This window comes from Solea solea, chromosome 7, assembly GCF_958295425.1.
Source record: "Solea solea chromosome 7, fSolSol10.1, whole genome shotgun sequence".
Classification (NCBI taxonomy): Eukaryota; Metazoa; Chordata; class Actinopteri; order Pleuronectiformes; family Soleidae; genus Solea; species Solea solea.
In genome coordinates, this window is record NC_081140.1 from 20,501,327 (window position 1) to 20,522,278 (window position 20,952).

Sequence of the window (20,952 nt, forward strand, 5' to 3'; positions counted from 1 at the left end):
AAAGAGGCCTTTGCCAAGTGCAAGTCTGCCCCCTGCTGGTGTTTGTGAAAGTCTCTATCAGCAGTTCCATTAAGCAGCAGAGAGCACTTTCCAAATATTTTATTTCCATGAGAATAAAACAGCCACCGAAACAGCATTTCAATTAAAAATGAGGATAATCCAATTAAACAGGAGCATTTGGAGGCAGGAAGCAGCTGCGACAGCTCAGCTCATTTGCATTTAGATAGATCAAATCAAAGGTCAGAGGGTGAGAGCCCGTGTCAAACTAACAGCGCTGTTATTTATGACCAAATAAAGTCATCCATAAAAACACAAGACTGTGTTTTCTGCTTCAGTGAACAAATAACATTAACATTTTGTCTTGAGCCCTGAGATATATATCATATTATATTATATCATGTTTAAATACTTTATTGAGACTTAACCTGCTGTTTTTACATTTATAATAAACTTGGCTCAGTAAAAATCTAACTAATTAAAATTTTTTAGTGCAATAACATGAAGACTATACAGTCTATTTTATCAATTTGGCTTTTTGCACTGATGATGACTTTAAATGTGTACATATATATATATATATATACATATATGTATATCTATATACAGATATAGATAGATATATCTATATACATAGATATTTGAAAAAAGAAACATTTCTCCTTTTATTGTGTGGCAATGATAATGTTTGTCATTTGTATACATCCTGTTGTGTCTTGTACTTGCCATGAACCAAAGTAAAATAAAGTTGTACTATATATTGCATTCTAAACATGATTACAAGCAATTTCAGTTAATAGACACAAACAGTAGACATGTAGAGTGTGAGCATGTGTGTGTGTGTGTGTGTGTGTGTGTGCGCTGCTAAATGAATGAATGAATGAACAAATGAATTCCAGCTCTCCACCACAGCAGAAATGAACATGGCACTGACCACAGCAGGGACAAATAAACCACAACGGTTTCAGCTTTTTCAGATTGGACAGAAAAAGTTTGTGTCGCTGTCTTAATTAATCGCTCACTCCCTGCACCAATGTCCATAAAGACAATCAGCAATTTTACATCAAAGCATGAAGGAGTTGTTGATCCAGTGCTGCCTCCACCAGTAACTTCAAATGTGTTCTTTTGTGACTTGGTCATTTAAATCGTTTATTTAGTTTTTTCGTTGTTTAGTGACACAAACGTATGACCAAGGCAACAGAAGACCAGCAGCTTGTGTTTTCCTCTGAGCTTTAAACACTGATTATCTCTGTGGACTTTGGTGCAGGAGAGTGAGCAGTTTACAAACTTCAGTTTCCAGTCAGAAGAGGCTGTGTAACTGCAATATAAAGTCATAAATCTATTCTAAAGATATCATACACTTCAGTTGACAACTATTGTATTCATTAAGATGTATTCTTTAACTAAATGGATGACAGCAGTGCTGAATATGTGTCAATATCTCATACAAATACACTGTACTGTGAACTGTATGACTTGTTTGTTTGTGTTGTTTTTATACTTTCTACGGTATTTTATTGTTCTATTGTATGTTTTATTATTTGTTTTTAGGTCTATTAGGTCTTATGTTTCTATATATCTTTTGTTTTTTATCTCTGATATACAGTACTTTGTATATAAAGTTGGATTGGATTGTATTCTGTTTTTTTTTCTCCTGCAACAACCAAACCATACCAAACCAGAATAACATGAGCTCAAAACAAAACAACAACCTATTATAGAAATCACTGTCACCCATCAAAGTCTGTCTGCACATAAAGCCAGGAAAACACCACTCATATAAAACAACAAAACACTCCCACATGAGACAAATAAAGTTTGACAACGTCAACATCAGTGATGAGTCAGCTCATCATCTACCTCTTTCCTTTTCCCTGAAAATGAGCAGATTAACGAGCATCAGTCGCGCTGTTGACAGACTCCTGACTTTACCTTGGTGAGGAAGTTGTATCTGTGGCTGAGCCGTTGCACATTCACCTCGCAGCCCTCCAGCGGCCAATCACATTGCTCCTTGTTCACTTTCGCTGCCATGTTCAACATGTGTCTTTAAATGTTGTATCTTCAAGTGTCAAAACGACAAAAAACAAAATGAAGCACTAAAAAAAGTTTACAAAGAAATAGAAAAAAAAGGATCTTCTTCCCAAAATATTACACTTCCAACACTAAATAACTTTTCTTGGTGGTAAAAATGAACCAAAAGCTAAAAAAAAACAGTAAGAGTCATTTTCTTGTCTATTTCTTCTTTCAGCGTCTTTCAATCACCTCAACCACAACCACACATGTTTTCAGGTTGATCATAACAACAGTCCATGGTGTTTCTTCTCTCTGTGTGTGTGTGTGTGTGTGAGAGAGAGAGAGAGAGAGAGAGATACAGTGGCAGCACAGTTTCAATTCACACAAACACACACTACCTGTCAATAAAATACACTCTGTAGTTTAACAGTGTGGAGAGAAACACTTACAGGGGAGAGAGAGAGAGAGAGAGAGAGAGAGAGTAAGTGAGTGTGTGTGAGTGTGAGTGAGTGTGAGTGTGTGCCTGTTCTATTGGCTCGACCCATTTGGGCCTCCACAGTGGGGGAGGACTTGTCAGAGTTGATTAGTTGATCAGAAAGGCTGACAAGTTCAACAACGCATTAACTGGGAATGAAAACACACACACACACACACACACACACTCACACACACACTGATTTAGGTCCTACAATTGTTTAGTGCTTGTGAGTGTTGGACTAAAGAGGATTCAACAGCTACTACCCCAAAAAACCTGGACTATTGGACAACCACGCTGTGTGTGTGTGTGTGTGTGTGTGTGTGTACCTGTCTTTGGTGGGCTGTGTCAACCAATTGTCAAACAAACCTATGTTTGTGAGGACATTTTGACTGCATGGTCCACAGTACTTTCACAGGCTTTTTCAGGGTTAAGACCTGGTTTTAGTGTTAGGGTAAAGCAGTACTTCTCAAATAGTGAGAGAGTAATGTTGTAGTTAGTGGTGATGGTTAAGATTTCGGTGTTTAAGGGGTTAGGGAATGCATTATGTCTCACACAAAGAATGGAAAACCAGTGTGTGTGTGTGTGTACCTGCTGTAGAATGACCATGGTTCTGGTTTCTTTGCTTATAGTCGGACATCAGCAGTCACCTGTGGACCCTGACACACAGAGAGACAACAATATTACATATTTATATATTTATACAACACATCACATTATATGTAGTATGGCACTTACTATACAGAAGTGTGCAAAAGTCCATAAGATTTGTTGTTTTATCGATGCTACGATGACCATATAGTATCATTATTTCTTAATCCCTTTATTGGAAAATATCCACTGGTTAAATTGTATTTAGTGTGACCTGCCCTTGCACTTACACAAACATTACGACCAAGGACCCATGTTCCAGGTTAAAGCTTTATTTGTCCTACTGCTACATGTCGAAAAAGGTCTGTTACACCAGGTTTATTCACACACACACACACACACACACACACACACACACACACATCATATGAGTTAAACTCATTGACAGTTTGCGAAATAAATATATGTAAGGCCAACTTTCCGTCACATGATTCCAATACAAATGGCTACGATCGCAGATATTTTCACAGACATAAAAACAACAAAGCTGGTGGTGACCTGAGACTTTTAAACATGATCAAAGGAGCAGCAGACACATAAAAGCTGAGCTCATTAAAACTCTCAACTCAGAGTAAATGAGATATTAGAGCTAATGGGATCCATACAAAACACTACAGGTAATTGTGTGTGTGTCTACACGTCCACCCCTGCGTGTGTTATTCATTAAGGACATATTTAGACGTGAAGCTGCTCAATTGTGGTATTTGCTGGGGTTAGGGTTAGTGTCTTAGCCTCAGTAAATGATTCAGTCTTCCGTGATCTTTTTGACTTTTTGTTTTTGACAGAAACGTCAGGGTCTCACCTGAACGACAAGAAACTTTTAAAAGTTCACTTTTAACCCTGAAACACATTTGGGATCCAGTGCACAGAGTTAGAACCAGAATAAAACCTGGGAAAGACACTGACACATCTGAATTTATTGAGAGAAAACGTCTAGAAAGAAACAAACAGAACCTTCTGTAAGAGACTTCAGTCGAATTTTCTCTTGAGCTCATATTTATGTTCTTTCAGGACAGTGAGAAAGAAGCAAGAATAAACCTTAAAAAAACCCTGTGTAGTTCCATATTCCCCCGATGTTTTAATAGATTATGTTTATATCTTGTAATAATTGCAGAGTCCTCACTAATATATGAAACCTGTGTGTACGTGTGTGATTCGAGCACAATAAATTATTTACTCTTTCATTATCCAGCTTTATTTGGATCATTCGACCTCTGACACTGAGCAGCAGTGGCAGCTGCCGTTCAGACAGTTAGAACTCTTTGAAAGCAAAAGTCAAACCAAATGAAGCCCCTCGGGAGGTTTCACAGCATTTCAGACCTTTAAAAATTACGACGACAGGAGCTGGAACTTTCCCTCTGACGAGTGGTGAACTTTCCACAGACCACAAGCTGGAACATCACAGAATTTGTTTTAACTATGAATCCAATCTCAATATATTGTTTTATACCACCTGAGAAAACATTGAGCTCTTGAAGTAACACAATTATCACAAGTGTTAAAATACAGTGGAAATAGGAGCTGCAAATTTATTCCCAAAATAAGAGGATTTTCTCTCTCTCATCCTCCTCCTCACATACATTTCAGACATTAGTATGGTGAAATTAGATTAAGATGGAGCAAGGAATATGGTGACCCTGGTTTATACAGTAGAACAGTATTTCTCACTTTCCTCCAAGTACCACCAGAGGAAGCTCACACACCACTGGTGGTACACGCACCACAGTTTGAGAACCAAGGTTTTAGACAATTAAGACAAAAAAAGGGACATTCTATGCAGCTTCATAAACAGAAACAAAAAACAACTTTATTAGAGGTTGTTTTATTTTCTACTTGGTCCGTATTTATTTTATTAGTAGCAGGGGCAGTGGCAGATAAAAATCCTCATTCTGTTGTACATGTTATGAACCACTGTCAGATTCAATTTAGATACATGGGAAAAGTGGGAAATATGACTCGTGGATTATTGTCTCAAGGAATGTGTTGTTCAATTTTGGTTTAAGGAGGAAAAGAAAACCATTGATACTCACATTGCAATATGTAAAGACATGTAGTACTGTAGTAACTCAGATTCATGATATGACATCACACATGTCATCCCAGCCCTGTAAACAGTGATATAAATTCAGCTCTAAATATAGAGAACTGTCATCACATGAGAACAAATACACACTGAAACAGAAGAAGTGAAATACAATGCTCTTTCTTCCCTTTCACACACGTACATACATAAATACACACAGTCTGGTTTCTATGACTTCAGAGGACGTTACATTGATTTAAATTAATATATATTATCCATAACTACTATTGACCCAAATCTAACCTCATCCTAACCATACAACATGTCTTTACCTTAAAAACTAATAACTGACTTGCCTTCTGTCCCCATAAGGAAGACAAGTCCCCATAATGTCACCATGTAAAGAGATTTAGGTCCCCACAACATGAGTAATACCTGAACACTCATACACACACAGTGCCTATGAATATTTCAGCATCTAATTACCCCAGCAGAGATGGACAAAGGTCGTGTGTGCAGTCATTGTCTGTGTGTGTGTTTGTGTCATATCTTCAGTTAACTGTATGTAACTGAAAGAAAGAAAGAAAGAAAGAAAGAAACTGAAGCGTGTCTGAAATTCCATCAGTCAGATGACAAACAGCTGAAAGACACAGTCTGAGTCCACTGTTACTTTGCCTGTCAACACCACTGTGAAATTAACTCTGTGTGTCTTCAAGACATATAATAAATAATGACAGAGTAAATAGCTGTATTTTTCTTTTTTATTCTGAAAACAAAAAGATGTCTAAATGTAGTTGGTACTGGTTCTAAGCCTTCTTTGTGTCAACAAAGGCATCCATTTTGTAACCTATAGCAAATAAGCATTAGCATTTTATAATATTTAAAAACTTAATATTTGGCTGCTTTCAGTATTTTCTGATCAAGTAACTATGTAATCAGTTGAAATACCATAAAAACTTTCTTAGCGTTCTAAAAAAAAAAAGAAGTCTTTCCAACAGAAAACAGAAGACTTCGTAAACCACTCACTCTCCTGCTCCAAAGTCCATACAATAAATAAGCATTTTTAGCTCACGGTGAGACAGGAGCTGCTGACCTACTGCTGCCTTATTTGCTATGTTTGTTTATTTAGATAAATCTGAACGAAGGATTTCAGACACAGAAAGTCCCAAACAATTTCTTACTAGACTTATGGAGGCAGCAGTGGATCAACACGTCCTGTGTGCTGTTACGTAAATTTACTGATTTTCTCTGTGGACTTTGGTGGACGGTTAAGAAAACGACACAAACTTTAGTTTCCAGACTAAAAAAAGGCTGTCTAACAGTGAGATAAATATGCAAACACAATCTAAAGATATCATTGATATAGTCAGATGCAGATAAGTGTAAAATCTGTGTTTCCTGGTGGCAGCCATGTTATCAGGGAAGGTGAATGTTACTGTTTCAGGCTGCTTCTTGGCGACGGCTGCATGCTGGGCAAACATACCCACACCCAAAAAACCTCAAGTATCATTTTACAGAAGCTGTGGTCAATAATAAAACCTTCTGTGTGTCTCTACAACAGGACGACACCAGCACAGGTTTAGTGTTTTTAGGCCATAAACAGTCAAATGTTGCATGATTTTTCTCTCATCAGCAGCTTGTGTGTAATAGTGAGTGTTTACATGAGCTCAGCTGCACCCAGAGCAGACTGTGATACGGTCACTGGCACAATGATAAGAGAATAAAGGCAGCATGAGTACTCAGGGAGGGACGAGGAGTCAAACCCGAGCTGCTGCACAGTCACACGAAAACCACACAATCAGAACTTTGATACAAATTTATAAATGCATTCGTAAAGTCTAGTTGAGCAAATCATCAAATTCCTACAGTAGTCTGCGGCTGACAGTGTTTAAGATGATTTATTCTTCGTATTAGTGGTATTAGTTTTGTGAATGTGGTTACTGTATTAAATTAAGTTCTTCCATGTTTCCATGAAAGCCTTAAGTGTATAAGTAAATGTATATATATTTTTTTATTTAACTTTTCTGTTTTGCTCATCTGTAAGTTGCTGATCATGATATTCACCGTCACGATCACTGGGGTCTGCAGAAATACGACTTCTCTGTATCTAGATGGAGGTTAAAACACTGGGGAGACAGTCTTTGCTGTAGTGGAGTGAGTTAAACCCCCAATTAAAACCCACTCCTTCTATTTGGCGTTCCCTGTCCATGTGTACGAGTTGGCAGTTTTTATGTTTTATATTGTTATTGCTCTTGTATTGTGTGTTTAATTGTTTTCCTACTGCTTTTCTTGTTTACATTGTATCATATCCTGTCTATTTATGCAATGTACAACCCTTTGGTCAACTCCTGTTTTAAAATGTCAATATTATCAATATTTAATACAACTACAACCACATTGTATGAAAAAATAATGTTATAATATTTAATATTGAATGCCACAAATTGGTAAGCGTTGATTCATCTATTATTGATACTGCAGAATATGATACCGTTTAAAAGCATGTGCATCATTTTACAAGACACACGTCACGATACTGGAAACTTATTCCACAAACATTAGAATTCCACTGAAACCACTGTTTGAAACAATGTATTCTGCGTGCGTTTGTACATTTCAAGAGAAAAGGTAAACAAAGACACATCAACTGAAGCACAGTGAAAACATATCCACACACAGTAAGGAGATTATGCAGAACATGCCTCTATAAGCCCGTGTTGACTGTTCTCACCTTTTTTTTTGCGTGATCTGAACTTCTATTGTTTCTCTCTTTCCTCCCTTCTTTTCAGCGGGGGGTCTCACCACACACGGACATCCTGACAGGTGGACGGAGGGATGATGGAGGGCTGAAGGACAGAAGGATGAGACGGTGCAGTCTTTCTCCAGGACATGCAGAAAAATCTGTTAATCCCACAGCAGGAGGAGTTGGAAGAAGAGGGACACCTTCACTTTTTACTTTCTAGTTCCTGTATTTTGTAGTGAGACCTTTATTTTTCTTCAGAGTCTAGAGACATTCTTCTCCTCCTCCCCTGTCACTACTCTGTCTCTCCTCCTCCTCTCTCTCTCTCGTGTGAACTTAAACAGAGTTTTAAGCAGTGAATGACTCCCTCTTCCCCCCCCCTCCTCCTTCTTTCTTGTTGGTATTAACAGTGACACGGTAAGCTGCTCATTCACTGCCACTGATCCCTGTAAAAGAGAGAGGGGGTAGATGAGCTGCAGTGTAGGGGAGGTTGTAATCAGACACACACACACATTCTCATACAGCATTCTTACCGAGGACACTCAAAGGCATAAGGCATTCTCTAACCCCTTACCCTAACCTTAACCAACTAAATCTTAAGATAAACTTAATTCTAACTTTTCTAATTTTAACCCCCCCAAAAACTCTACAAACTCTCTATAGTATATGTTTTTTGGTTGTCATAATATAACAACACACATTTTAACAGACCCAATTTACTTATCTCCATGCAAACACATGCTGATTCATGTAATTAAACCAATTTTTATTGATGCGTTTGTTGATATTTAAGTAACATGTGAATTGTCTAAAATGTATTGTTTACGGTGTGATCTTGTGGTTACTGGTGACCCTTCGCATGCACAGCGACTGTGTTTTGCAAATGTGTGCTAATTCAATGAGCTGACATTAATTATAACAATAACTACATGGCTAATGCTGGGTTAGCAGTTGGCTATAGTCACATACTAACCCTCTTGAGAACCCATGTTGTTTGAATTTTTACCTGTTTGTTGCTTTTAATACTTAAAAATCAACCTCTCCTCATGGAGATGTGACGTGTTACTTAATCCCCGTTAGGTTTTGTCTCCTTGGATCCAAATACAGGCACAGAATTGAATTTGACACTTATCCATTCCTCCATTTGTCGACCAATTTATCCTTCACCAAGGATCAGCAGACACAGGGTGAAAGGCAGGGTGAGCCGGGAGCCGAGCCTTAAATAAAAAAATGTCTTCTGAAGAAAGAGTTCACACTTAAATCTATCTTCAATCAGTCTTTATATCAGACTTGTAACAGCTGATGGAAAGAATAAAGTGAAGTCAACAAAAAACACTGTCAACACTAAGTTTATTGAAAGAAATCATCTGCCAATAAAAAATCTCAGACTATGACAGAATAAAACAGACAGGAACCTGTAAACATTAAATACTTAAAATGAGAAGGTACAGATAAACAGAATTGAAATAATGATAACCAGCCTTTTTTTTTTTAAAAGAACATTTTAAATGTTTCTAACTAGAGAGCTCAAACCTATGCCAAGGCCGTTCAGTTTCCCAACGTGTCAGTACAGACAAAAGACCTAATCATCTCTGCATAAACTACATCCACAAAAACTTACATCAAAATCTGTCTCTTACTTTTTAAGTTACGCAGCTCACAAACAAACAAATGCTGACAAAAACAGAACCTTAAAATCGATTAGTGAGATAAACAGTGAAAAGTGTGTGAGATCAGAAGAAAACTGATGACTGAACATCAGTCTAGAGTCAAAGAAAGTGGTTCAACATGAGAGCAAATTAACTCACAGTTTATTATCACAGGGATAAACGGTTTAATGTAAGACGATTTTAAGAAAAAATTAAAACACGAGTGCAGAATGTGTTCACATTTGTATCACATTTGAAGTCATTTATAGCTCCATACTTCAATTTAGGGCTGCAACTGGCGATTATCTTCATAATAGATTTAATCTGTCCATTATTTTCTAAATGAATGGAGCAATTGTTTGGTCCATATTAATATGTCAGGAAACGTAGATCAGTGTTTACAAGATCTGGATCTCATGATGTCTTTGAATGTCTTGTTTTGTCCACAAAACAAACATTTTCAGTTTGAATGATTTCTTTGTTATATTATATTGTTTCAATTATTGAAAATACACTCAAACTGATGACTCAATTATGAAAATAGTTGACGATTGATTTATTAATAAATTAATAATTGATTAATAGAATAATCGCTGCAGCCCTCCTTCAAAACAATATTGTTAATTCATCATTAGAAATATTTGAGTTGGCGTATCTGAAACAACGGCACTAGTGGTTTTCTCGACTATGAGCATCAGTAAACATTAAACTTCTCCCTTAAAAAGGTGTTTCTACTATTTTGTCCGTGTAAAAAAAGATGACATGACAGAAATACCTCTCTGTAACGGTGCTTTCATACCTGTATTTCATTCCGATTCAGGGAGTAATACGGTACAATGTCGCACTTAACCTTAGTTCGATTTGTTGTCACACTGCAGTTTCGACTTGACACCACCCTTAACACTACACGCTTATAAACAGTTTTAAGATCAGTCAGAATATTGAGGGGGATTTGGACTTCAGGAAATCCCTCAGACTCCCATAATTTAAAATGGATTAACACCAGTGAGTGTGGGCAATAGCATTTATTGCCGTTCTCTGGATGGTAATATACCAGCATTCAGTATATGGACATTTCCAATTTGAGCGAGTAAGTAGAGAAAACAATGGCATATTTCTGATGATGCATCAAGACACCTCTGAAGAAAAAGATGTGTTCTGGAGGCACATAACGACCTATTCACCAGACCGTTTGTCTTCTGAAGACGAATCAGGTGTAAGCTGCTTGGTTATAGCTTGGTCTGTGGGTAAATTGTGTACACATTGTAGACAAACCTCTCGTTGGAGCGGCTGCAACCGAGCTGGTTGATTTGTACTGGAACGGTGTGCGATTGCTGTGTCCACACAAATGCCCCCGGTTTCAAACAACAACCTAGGTATGGAAGCACCCTGAAACACAGCTGAAGCCTCTGAAAGCATCTAAAATGGTTTTAACACTTTTAACTGAACATTAGTTTCATTAACTGCTATTAAACTATTGAATGAGTGCATTTCATTGAACTACCTTTAATGACACAAAGTAAGATTTATGAATGCTGTGTTCAAACACGCTGTAAAACACAGCAACTTCACTTGTTAAAGCTTCATCCAACATAAAAATATTTAGAAAAGACAGAAAACAAATAAAATATATATAAAAAAGGCATTTATGGGATTTAAAAATGTAAATAAAAACAGAAGCAATAAACATTCCACAGAGTAGCTGCTGGAAGACATCACATCAGATCCCAAACATCTGTAAACAATGATTCTGAACTACACTTAAAAAATGGCATTAGCACTTTCATGATTTATTAAGGTTATAGAGATTAACTGATGAGTTATAACTCATTTTGTAAACACACATTTAAAGACGTGAAGCTAAAAACAAAATAATTTGGTTTGTATTTGTCATCACTTCCCGCTGCAGGATGTGAAGCTTTCTATAAAAGAGTGAACTCTCTGTTCTGAGAGAGTTGTAAAGTGGTCATTTAAGAAAGTTTGCGACAGAGGACAGAGGAAGTTTGGAGGACTGCCTCAGATGTTGATGAGCACGGAGCTGGTCACTATGGCAACAGTGAGAGTACCAGGGAGATCGTTGTCGCGGCGATCACCCTTGTCCCTCAGGTGCAGCGTTTGCTGGAACTCACCTTGCTCTGCTGGCAATGTCACCTGACCCAGGAAGGAGTCCATCAGCGCGTTGTGGTTGTAAATCTGAGCGACAACGAGGAGAGAGAGCTTTAAACCACGCTCTAAGCAGCCAAAATGTCTTCACAAAGAGAGGTTTGCAGCCTTATATAGATATAACATATACATAAACACATACCCACACAGGTTTCCATGACTTCAGAGGACATTACATTGACTTACATTCATTTCCTGGAGTAACTCTAACCTTAACCAAAATTACTACTGGCCTAATCCTAACCCTGACTTCAGCCTAACTTTAAAACATGTCTTCATCTTCAGATTTAGGTCCCCCACAACATAAGGAATACCAGGTACACACACACATACACACCTCAATGCTGATTGACTTGTTGGCTTTCTTCCTGTAGAACAGCCCCTTGGTGTTGAAGACGGGGCTGCGCGTGTTTTTATGGACTGCAGAGCAAACTTTCTCTCCTTCGCAGCGAATGATCACGTACGGGTCTGACACTGAAGTCAAGATGAGGACCTCATTAAGTAAATATCCTGTCAAGTTTCTCTGAGTCACTGTTGAAAACTCATATGAAGAAACGATGCAAGTTTACCTCCATCTGAGTCTTGTCCTGCCAGTCCATTTGCCTGCAGCACGTGGACCTGAGTGACCAGAGAGGGGTAACCACACAGGCCAGACCAGCAGGTCTGCGGAGGCTGATGCTGAGTCAGCTCTCTGCAGGACAGAGAGAGAGGTAGAAAGGAAAGGAGGGAGGGAGGGGGGTGAGGGAGAGAGGGAGAGGGGGGGAGAGAGAGAGAGAGAGGGAGAGAGGAAGAGAGGAAGAGGTGTGAACTTATTTTTGTTCTTCTAGTTATCAGGAAATAAAATCTATGAATTTATTAAAAAAACACAACATTTTACAAATTGCTGTTTTAATTGTTGTAAATGCGGACTGACTCACACAGGGATGTGCCATGTGTAAAAGTGTAAAAGCGTACAGACACACAGACACATCCTCACATCTCAACAATGAAGTTTTATAAAACAGCAGCATACAAGTCTTTACTGACTTTTAAAATAAACACCTTTTTCCCTGGGTGTGAGTGTAAAATAATACTACATCAAATTTAACTAATAAATTGTCCCTCTCCATATTTCACATTAATCTGTCTGACCAGTCCTCTCTGGAGGAAAAGACAGGGCTCATGTCTGCCACTGGTTTTCTGTTTTTCTTTTTCAAACTGCCTTTAACATCGCGTTTACACACAAAAAAACAGACAAAACAAAAATGAAATAACACTGATGTGTCAAACTTTGAAAGAGTGTTCCTACTTGCAATCCGAAGACACATCAGTGAAGATGCGGAGCAGGAATTCTCCCTCCAGGCCGGGGTCAAAGGTTGTAGGTATGACAACGTAGCGCCCCTCTGTCAGTTCGATGCGTAAGAACACAGACCTGGAGTTGATGAAGACACTCCCACCGACCTTCTGCTGAGTGACATGCATACGGTACGTCCTGTTTAACTCCACCTGGACACAGAGATGCAATGGCACGTTTCACCATGTATCAGTCAGACTGGTGACAATCTACTGTCATTAATGTTAGCTGAAAATCAGCTGACTCTGTGTATGTCGAAGCCAATGGCCAGGTTTTCTCCTCTGCCCTCTCTCAGTCTGGCTCTGCGGTCCTCCTGCAGCAAACAGATCAAAGCCTCGTCCTCTGGCTTCTTCACATCAAACACGTACTATAACAGCACAGAGCAGACACACACACACACACAAATAAATATCAGTCTTTCTTCCACTGTTTCAAGACACACCAAATCAGAGCAGTTACAAATGAACACCTGTGGGTTTTGGAGGAAGCTGTGCTTGTTGTTAGTGCACCCTCCGGCTCGGTTCAGAAGCGGGTCGTCATGGCGACGCCAGGAGCCACGCATCACAACCTCTTCCCAGGTTTTATGGAAACTCAGGTAAGAGGTGTTAATAAGACGACACAGGATGATGTCTGTGAAGTTAGCAACGAAATCATCAAAGGTCATCCTGCAGAGAGGGAAATAGAGAGGAAGGGTAAGATCGAACTCAGGTTTATATACACTGACAGTAATTTTACAGTAGGACCAGTGATATCTGTGATAAAAACACTAACAAATCCAGTAGGATCTGTTAGGAATCAGTGCACTCAGATATTAAACCAAAAATTTAACTCTTTATAGACTTAAATTTAACATATAACTGCAGGGCTGAAGTCACCTGTGCCACATGCCAGCACATCTAATCTGCCAACAGAGGGCAGCATTGCTCCAAAACTCACCAGAACTCTCCATCATCCTGTACAGTGACACCAATGCTCTCCCGCTCACTCTTACTGACCTTATTCCACTCTTCAGAGCTGCAAAAGAGCAGACGCAGGTCAACAACTTCAAAAACATCAGTAAAGTCAAAAAGAACCATGTCACAAAACTAATAACTTAAAAGTATTTCCACCACGAGCAGCATGAACTACAATAATTACAACAAGAGATTCTGTCAAAGTGCCTTATGCACCTCCACAATATATAATCAAAACACCAAACAAACAAACTGTCTGCTTCCTCCTCTTCCTCACCCGTCGCTCCAGGGCCCGTTCCACTCTCTCTGTCCCCAGGGGTTCCTCATGCGGATCATGGTGAGTTTGTCTGACCTGAAATAGGCCAACAGCCCATGGCCGAGTCTCACCCTGCGGACGTCCGTTACAGCGTAGGCGTGACCCTTCACCAGTCCACAGGCCAGCCTGGCCTCCATGTCTGCTGCAGTTGTTGCCTGGAATGACACAGCGGAGGAATTGAGTGGTTCTGTCAGTCTAAGGATCATTTGGTCATTTACTCACTTAGCAGTTGTGTTTTGGAATTTGACATTTCCTTACCCGGATCGAGCAGCTGATGAGGCCTCCTCTGTTGTGGACCTTCAGGACTCTCTCAAAAAACTCATTCCGTTTATCTTCATCTTCTTTGAATCCATTTTCTATCAAGTCCATCGGCTCTGACACGCCCCCAGTGAAATCCACAAGAGCGTCGGCCGTGTTGCCCCCATCCAGCCCCTCGTAGCATCCACACATTCTAGAAAGTGCATAGTGACACAAATGTATAGATCTGTTGTGTTGCAACCATAGACCAGACATAAAAAGTGGACGTAGTCTTCCAGTTTGTTTGCTGGAGCCAACTGAGAAAAGAGAATATATTAGATAGCCACAAGAGGGCATCTTCTCTGATTGAAAAAATAACTCTGTCTCAGTCTATGGGAATTAGCTTACTTATCACTTAAATAGACATGAACGTGAACATTTTCCTGGGAAGTTAATGTCTCAATTGATAATTTTGGGTCTTTGTTAATAGCACACGATGTCAATTTCGGAAATTATATTCCAATAAAGCACAGCAAATATGGACACCAGTGTGATTGACAGCTGGTACTATGAAAAAAGAGCTTGGTTGCAGGTTACATCTGTGAAGGTACCCTGGGTGACGTCACTAACGGTGGCAATAATTAAGCAAAGATTTGTAAGTGCTTACTTGGCATACGCCTTCTCCACCAGCGCACTCCAGAACTCATTGCTGTCCTTGGAATGGCAGTACACCAACTGTCCGTTAGCGGTGGGCAGCCGGTCGTCGATCACCACGTCCACCCACTCACCAAACCGCCAGAAACGGAAGTGGAAGATCCCAGCGTACAACTCTGGTTTTTCTTCGTCCCACTCCTGGTCTTTCCAGTCAGGGATCACCTGGGAAACACAACGAGAACATCATATTGTCAAACAAACATAAGGATTTGTTTACTGTGTTTGCTCACGATGACAGTAGTAATGTGCAATGAAGATTTCAGACATGTTAGGTTGTTAGGAGAGGAGGTGCCCTCAGAACTGCCAAGTCTTTAAGAGATTCTTATATAAGGACACTCCTGCTCTAATATGATTTGGTAACCTGTTCCTCTGTCAATGAACCACAAATTAGCTTGGCATGTGACTAAAGTGAGCAAGGATGATAACAACAGGTAATGTTCCTCAGAGAAAGGAAGAAAACAGGAGCAAAATGATAAGCCTTTATGATTGACGAAAGGTACATGTGTGCAGACCAAGAAGTTACCCTGAAGGCAAATATTAGTGAGGCAGATTTGATTCTGGTGATCATGGAGAGTCAGTGGAGGTCTATGAACAGTATCTGCAAGAGAAGAGAAGACATGCAGCAAAGATCTGGGGCCTGATTAGAACCTGGGCACCTGCAGGAAGGATCCAGCCTTCAAGTATTTGCTCTACCAGCGAGTCCAAGCCAGTTAACAAGCTATCATCAGAATATGTAACACAATACAGACTTCTTCTAACTGCAAACTGTTATTTATTCACATCCTACTAATTATCTTGAGCATTTACAGTGTTTGTAAACTACATAATTTACATATAGCCGCATTAAGAAGAATAAATTCCAACAAAAACTTTACATCAATAAATCGGTATAAACATCTAACTAACAGTATATAGAAAGTACAAAGAAAATCAAATTTAGATGCGAAAAACAAGCATAAACCACCAAAGCACTGACAAACAGACAAAATGGTAATAACATCAAGCTCATACTGTTTTATATGTCGTTTACTAATGTTTAAAAACAACTGGTTTGTTTCCCCTTAATTAACCTTAAGAGGCTAAAATTAACACAAGCAAGTAACATTTTAACAAGGGAAAATTGTCACCCATATCCTGTCCCAAGATCCCCACTGACACACACACGAACAGACACACACGCACGCACACACACGTTTTTATATCTTAGTGAGGACACTTCTCTGACATAATCCATTCCCTAGCCCCTTACCCTAACCGTAACCATCACAGCAAATGCCTAACCCTAGAACCAGTTGTGTGGACCAGCAAAAATGTCCCCACAAGGTCAGAATGTCCCTACAAAGATAGATTCTTATGGTTCTTTTGGACCTCATAAAGATATACAAACAATACAAATCCTCAGTGAAGTGAATGATATAAATAAATAACTGATCCATTGAACTAAGACCAGCTGAGCTCCCAGAAGCCCTCAGGAAACTCCCAGAGTTCCCGCTCCTTCGTCATCAGCACCTTCTGTTGCTAAGCACCCTCACACATCACCCACCTGCTTAACACCTAACAAAAAAGGGAAAAAATAAAAACCCTCTGAGGTTTTTCATTTGATATTCAGACATTTCAGAAACGTGTACTTTACACCTCGGATACTGCTGCTGATGGTTTCAGTCATGTTCAGAATGAGTGTTAACAAATGCAAGAGCACAGTATGTGTTAATGTGGATATCTCCATAATCCTGTTTGGTGCAGAAATGTCACAGTGCAGGTTTTTAAAGGATTGATACTGTTTTTCACATCAATACACCCCCTCTCTCACTTTATGTAGCACACAACACTAATCAATGTGTCCTAACCAAACTACCCCGTGGGCAAAAGTGAGACACCCCTACACTGTGGTGGAAAGAGTTGGAGAGGGGAGGCGAGACAGAGAAGCCTATTCGTGGAGAGGGAGAGAGGGAGGGAGGGATAAAGAGAGAGGATGAATCAAACAGAAACTCTCCCAGAGCTCCAGCTTTCAGAGCATCCTTGCAGACAAGCGAGTCTCACCTTCTCTCTTTAACCCAGGATTAGACACTTGACATTGGACATGAACAAGACCGAGGCTCCCTCCACAACCATAGTCCTGCCATTCAAAGAAGACATAACGCTGACAGAGGTGAGATTTCAAACTTCAAATGACAACTTTCTGCAGTTGGCAATTTTTTAAATATATGAAAATATCGTCTCCGGTTTTATAGTCAACAGAGTCTTAATAATGTGTTTAGTGTGGTGATCCCGAGGTCAGTTTACCGGAAGACATTTGTCTGTTGCTCTGACAACAGATGGCTTGAGATGTTGTAACCGATCAGCCACAGTGAGATGATGAAGAGCAAATTTGCACCTTTGTTGTCCAGAGAAGTGTCATTTACAGCAATAATAATCCAGTGACTCATAGATTATTGAATTTTAAGAAAATGAATGAGCAGATTGGCTAAATGAAGTCTGACAGGACAGGTGATTGGACTGGAATGGCAATAAAGTTAGGAAGTGTGGGACACCCAGTGTCAATGCTGTCCTGAAGGCTGAGCTACACTGCTTTGGTAGATTAACAATTTCTTGACTTGAAAATGTCAAGAATTGTCATTTTAATAGAAACTTGACTAAATACTCTCTGCAAATAAAAAGCAACTAAGAGATTAATTTTAAAATGCATATAAACGATGTTCCAAGATTGATGAAAAATGAACAAGCTGTTCATTAGAAACAAATTCATTAAAATAAATTCCACACAGACAGGTCCCAGACCGGGACTCAGAGCCAGCATAGTCTCACTGTGAGGCAACAGTGCCAACCACTACTAACAAGTACGTCACGCCACGCCACGCCACGCCACGGGTGGACAACAGAAAAAAGTTATTTGAGTGGACAATCAAATTCACACTCCATTTAATAATAGTACACTTAATCTTAATCTCACTCTGCATCAGACCAACGACATAAGTGTGAAATCAGATGTGTGATGAATGAGTGTGTGAAACGTATTTGTCACCAGATCACATAATTCGCCGCTCACTTTTTAAAAGAGAAAGAAATGTTTTGTTTTGGTTTGTGTCACATACAACATGTCCCAGTACTCTCCACCCTACTGTGTGTTAAAGAGTTTGTAGACATGCTAACAGCAGTGTGAATTTTTCTGTCATTGGTCACCAAATCTTCTAATCAGATGTGAGATTTGCCCACTAGACTGATTTCTTTCTGTGGACTGTTGTAAAGAAGCCGACCGTTCTCAAATCTCTTTCCTGTCGTTCTTTATTTCCACTACAGATGATGCGTCTACGCGTGTCGTCTCTTCAGCGGTCAGGGCAGAAGCGCCAGGATGGCGAGCGTCTGCTTCTTCCCCATGAGGCCGTATATCGGCTGGACTTCCACAACCAGCAGCTGACCTTCTCCCGCTGGTATTTCTCCCTCTCTGGCCATGGTCGTGTCACCATCACTGGTATTTGCCAGCTCTGGACCCCTGACCTCACCAACTTGATGACGCGTCAGTTAATGGAACCCATTGGAACAATCTGGCGCAACGCTGGCGACCCAGAGGATTCTCCGCTCAAATACCTGGAGGCGGACATGCAGGAGTTTGGTGAAAGGATTGCAGAGCTCGCAAAGGTCAGGAAGGTCATGTATTTCCTGTTTGCTTTCAAGGATGGAGCAGAGGCAGCAAATCTCAGCTGCTCAGTGGAGTTCACACCAGAGAAATGACAGAAAAGCATCTACAATATTTTGTTCATCAACCTTTAAGAAAAACACCACACTAGAGCAGGAATCAAAAAACACTGAGTTTAAATATTCTCTGTCCAGCACTCTTGACGTTTTTTTTTTATAACAAAAACAACAACAAAGAACAATGTAGGGAAAGTGTTTTCACTGGAAGAACAATGTTAAAGTAATGTATGAATGCACTTTAACTTGATTTATAAAATATGTAACCAATTCTCTTGCACACTTGTTTCCTGGTGCTACTTAAAAAATATATGTATCATCAGTGTGAATCATTAATGTACAAAAATATCTAAAATCCATACAGAAACATGAAATTCATAGAAAAAGTCTGTACACATTATTTTTAATAATATTGACATCTCGTAAACTACTAAAATGTTTGATTTTTCTATCACAATGAAATACTCAACTTTTGCATACAAAACTAATAACAATTCATTAAAACATGTAAATAAAACATACCTTTACTGAGCAGCCAATGACTGATGAAATGAATGTCTTTGATGTTGTTTTTTTTTTTATTATTATTCATTTTATTATTGCTCACTGAAGTGACAGGCAGTGAATGGAAATATCAAATATTCACATTGTATGACTTTCACCCTGACACAAAGCAGAGATCAATGGAGTGACATCTATTAAAAATCGACTGAAATCTGTCTGTGTGTTGTCATTGATGGTGATTATCACTGGTGTTACTCGACGGGGGGGGGGGGGTACTTCAGTCCAGACAAGAGATTCTGTCTTGTGTTTTCTGATATAGTGTACAGTCAGATTTATAAAAAAGAGGCTCTACAAGAATATGCATTCTCCATAAAATATTTGTTGAATGATTCCTTCAGTGGTGCAACTTGACTGTCCCTATTTTCAAGTCTTCTTCAAACATGGCAGAAAAAATGTGTCCTTTCATCCCCAAGCAATGACGAATGCAATGAAAAGATCCTTCCCGGGCCAAACTATTCTCCATGTAATATATTTGTGGGTGGCTGATAGGAAATACCCCATAGATGAGACCATCTGACACAGCTATGATCAGTCACCAGCTTGATGACATACCTCCATAATATGTTTGATTTCAACACTTTGTTTTGTATTTTTGCCTTAATCTCAGCAAAAATGCATAGAAATGGTTGTAACGTTGATGACCAGTGGGTGTCAGTGTCAGCATGCACACCTTGCACGAGCGTCAGTGACAGTAACATAAGAAGCTCTGACAGGTTTTCAAGGCAGCACAGAGGTTTAACAGCCAGATACGTCAGGTTATGGACATTATATACGCAACTATGAGTGTGAGCATTGGAAATAGTATTGAAGAAATACGTCAACACACTAACTGTGCACTTTGACAAAAAACAAACCAAACAACAAAATGTAAAATGTCTATGTAGTTTTCCTCCATCACACCTGAGGCTCAGTAAGTGTTTCAGAACCAGTGTTTGTGTTTTAACTTTTGACTACTGTCAAGACAACTGTCTGCTCCACTGAGGCAATGACATCTAAAGCAGACATTAGTTCTCCTCCAGCTAATGGAAAACTGAGCTGCAGAGGACCTTGGAGACCAGAGAGGAGGAATGAAGTAACCGACAGTGGAAAAAGAAAAACACTGCGAAAACACTGAATGCTCACACACACACTTGCCCAACCATGACTCCAGTTCGACTCTCTTGTCATGTTTGTAAAACATACATGTAACAATTAGAGGGCCCGAGGCTACAACTTACAAGAAACTGTTCACTCACTAGGATTCACCATGTAATCAAAATACCTTTACATTATCAATAATTATTTCACAGTCCAGTGTGCTGGTATAGTTGGTTTATTAGAAATTAAATTCACTCCCCATAAGTATGTATAAGTGTATAATCGCTTTAAAATAAAAATTGTTTTGGTGTCTTAGCCTTGTATACGTACTTAAAGCAAAGGTCATGCTTGAAGGTT

The 20,952-nt window shown here is 39.3% G+C and overlaps 3 protein-coding genes across 10 annotated transcripts in view; 1 reads left to right on the plus strand and 2 right to left on the minus strand.

Moving 5' to 3' along the window:
- myo7aa (myosin VIIAa) overlaps nucleotides 1-8,014 on the minus strand; it is a 58,700-nt gene extending 50,686 nt beyond the window's left edge. For 2 of the 6 annotated variants that reach the window (XM_058634281.1, XM_058634280.1), the window contains exons 1-3: nucleotides 7,891-7,953; nucleotides 5,167-5,241; nucleotides 3,077-3,144 (exon numbers count right to left, since the gene is read on the minus strand). In XM_058634281.1, coding sequence (XP_058490264.1) covers nucleotides 3,077-3,094 — 18 coding nt within the window. In that variant the 5' untranslated portion in view covers nucleotides 3,095-3,144; nucleotides 5,167-5,241; nucleotides 7,891-7,953. Of the gene's footprint in view, nucleotides 1-1,929; nucleotides 2,773-3,076; nucleotides 3,145-4,456; nucleotides 4,528-5,166; nucleotides 5,244-7,890 lie in introns of those variants that run through there. The other 4 variants (XM_058634279.1, XM_058634278.1, XM_058634276.1 and 1 more) reach the window with 4 other exon arrangements.
- A 969-nt stretch (nucleotides 8,015-8,983) lies between these two features.
- Nucleotides 8,984-20,952, minus strand: part of capn5a (calpain 5a) — a 22,138-nt gene continuing 10,169 nt past the window's right edge. For 2 of the 3 annotated variants that reach the window (XM_058634283.1, XM_058634282.1), the window contains exons 4-13: nucleotides 15,218-15,426; nucleotides 14,572-14,764; nucleotides 14,275-14,468; nucleotides 13,981-14,058; nucleotides 13,514-13,709; nucleotides 13,289-13,411; nucleotides 13,000-13,196; nucleotides 12,281-12,402; nucleotides 12,049-12,185; nucleotides 11,175-11,741 (exon numbers count right to left, since the gene is read on the minus strand). In XM_058634283.1, coding sequence (XP_058490266.1) covers nucleotides 11,565-11,741; nucleotides 12,049-12,185; nucleotides 12,281-12,402; nucleotides 13,000-13,196; nucleotides 13,289-13,411; nucleotides 13,514-13,709; nucleotides 13,981-14,058; nucleotides 14,275-14,468; nucleotides 14,572-14,764; nucleotides 15,218-15,426 — 1,626 coding nt within the window. In that variant the 3' untranslated portion in view covers nucleotides 11,175-11,564. Of the gene's footprint in view, nucleotides 9,117-11,174; nucleotides 11,742-12,048; nucleotides 12,186-12,280; nucleotides 12,403-12,999; nucleotides 13,197-13,288; nucleotides 13,412-13,513; nucleotides 13,710-13,980; nucleotides 14,059-14,274; nucleotides 14,469-14,571; nucleotides 14,765-15,217; nucleotides 15,427-20,952 lie in introns of those variants that run through there. The other variant, XM_058634284.1, reaches the window with a different exon arrangement.
- Nucleotides 17,330-18,993, plus strand: ompa (olfactory marker protein a). Its single transcript, XM_058634289.1, has 2 exons — nucleotides 17,330-17,413; nucleotides 18,562-18,993. Exons 1-2 carry the CDS (start codon nucleotides 17,345-17,347, stop codon nucleotides 18,991-18,993), a joined length of 501 nt encoding a protein of 166 aa, XP_058490272.1. The 5' UTR covers nucleotides 17,330-17,344.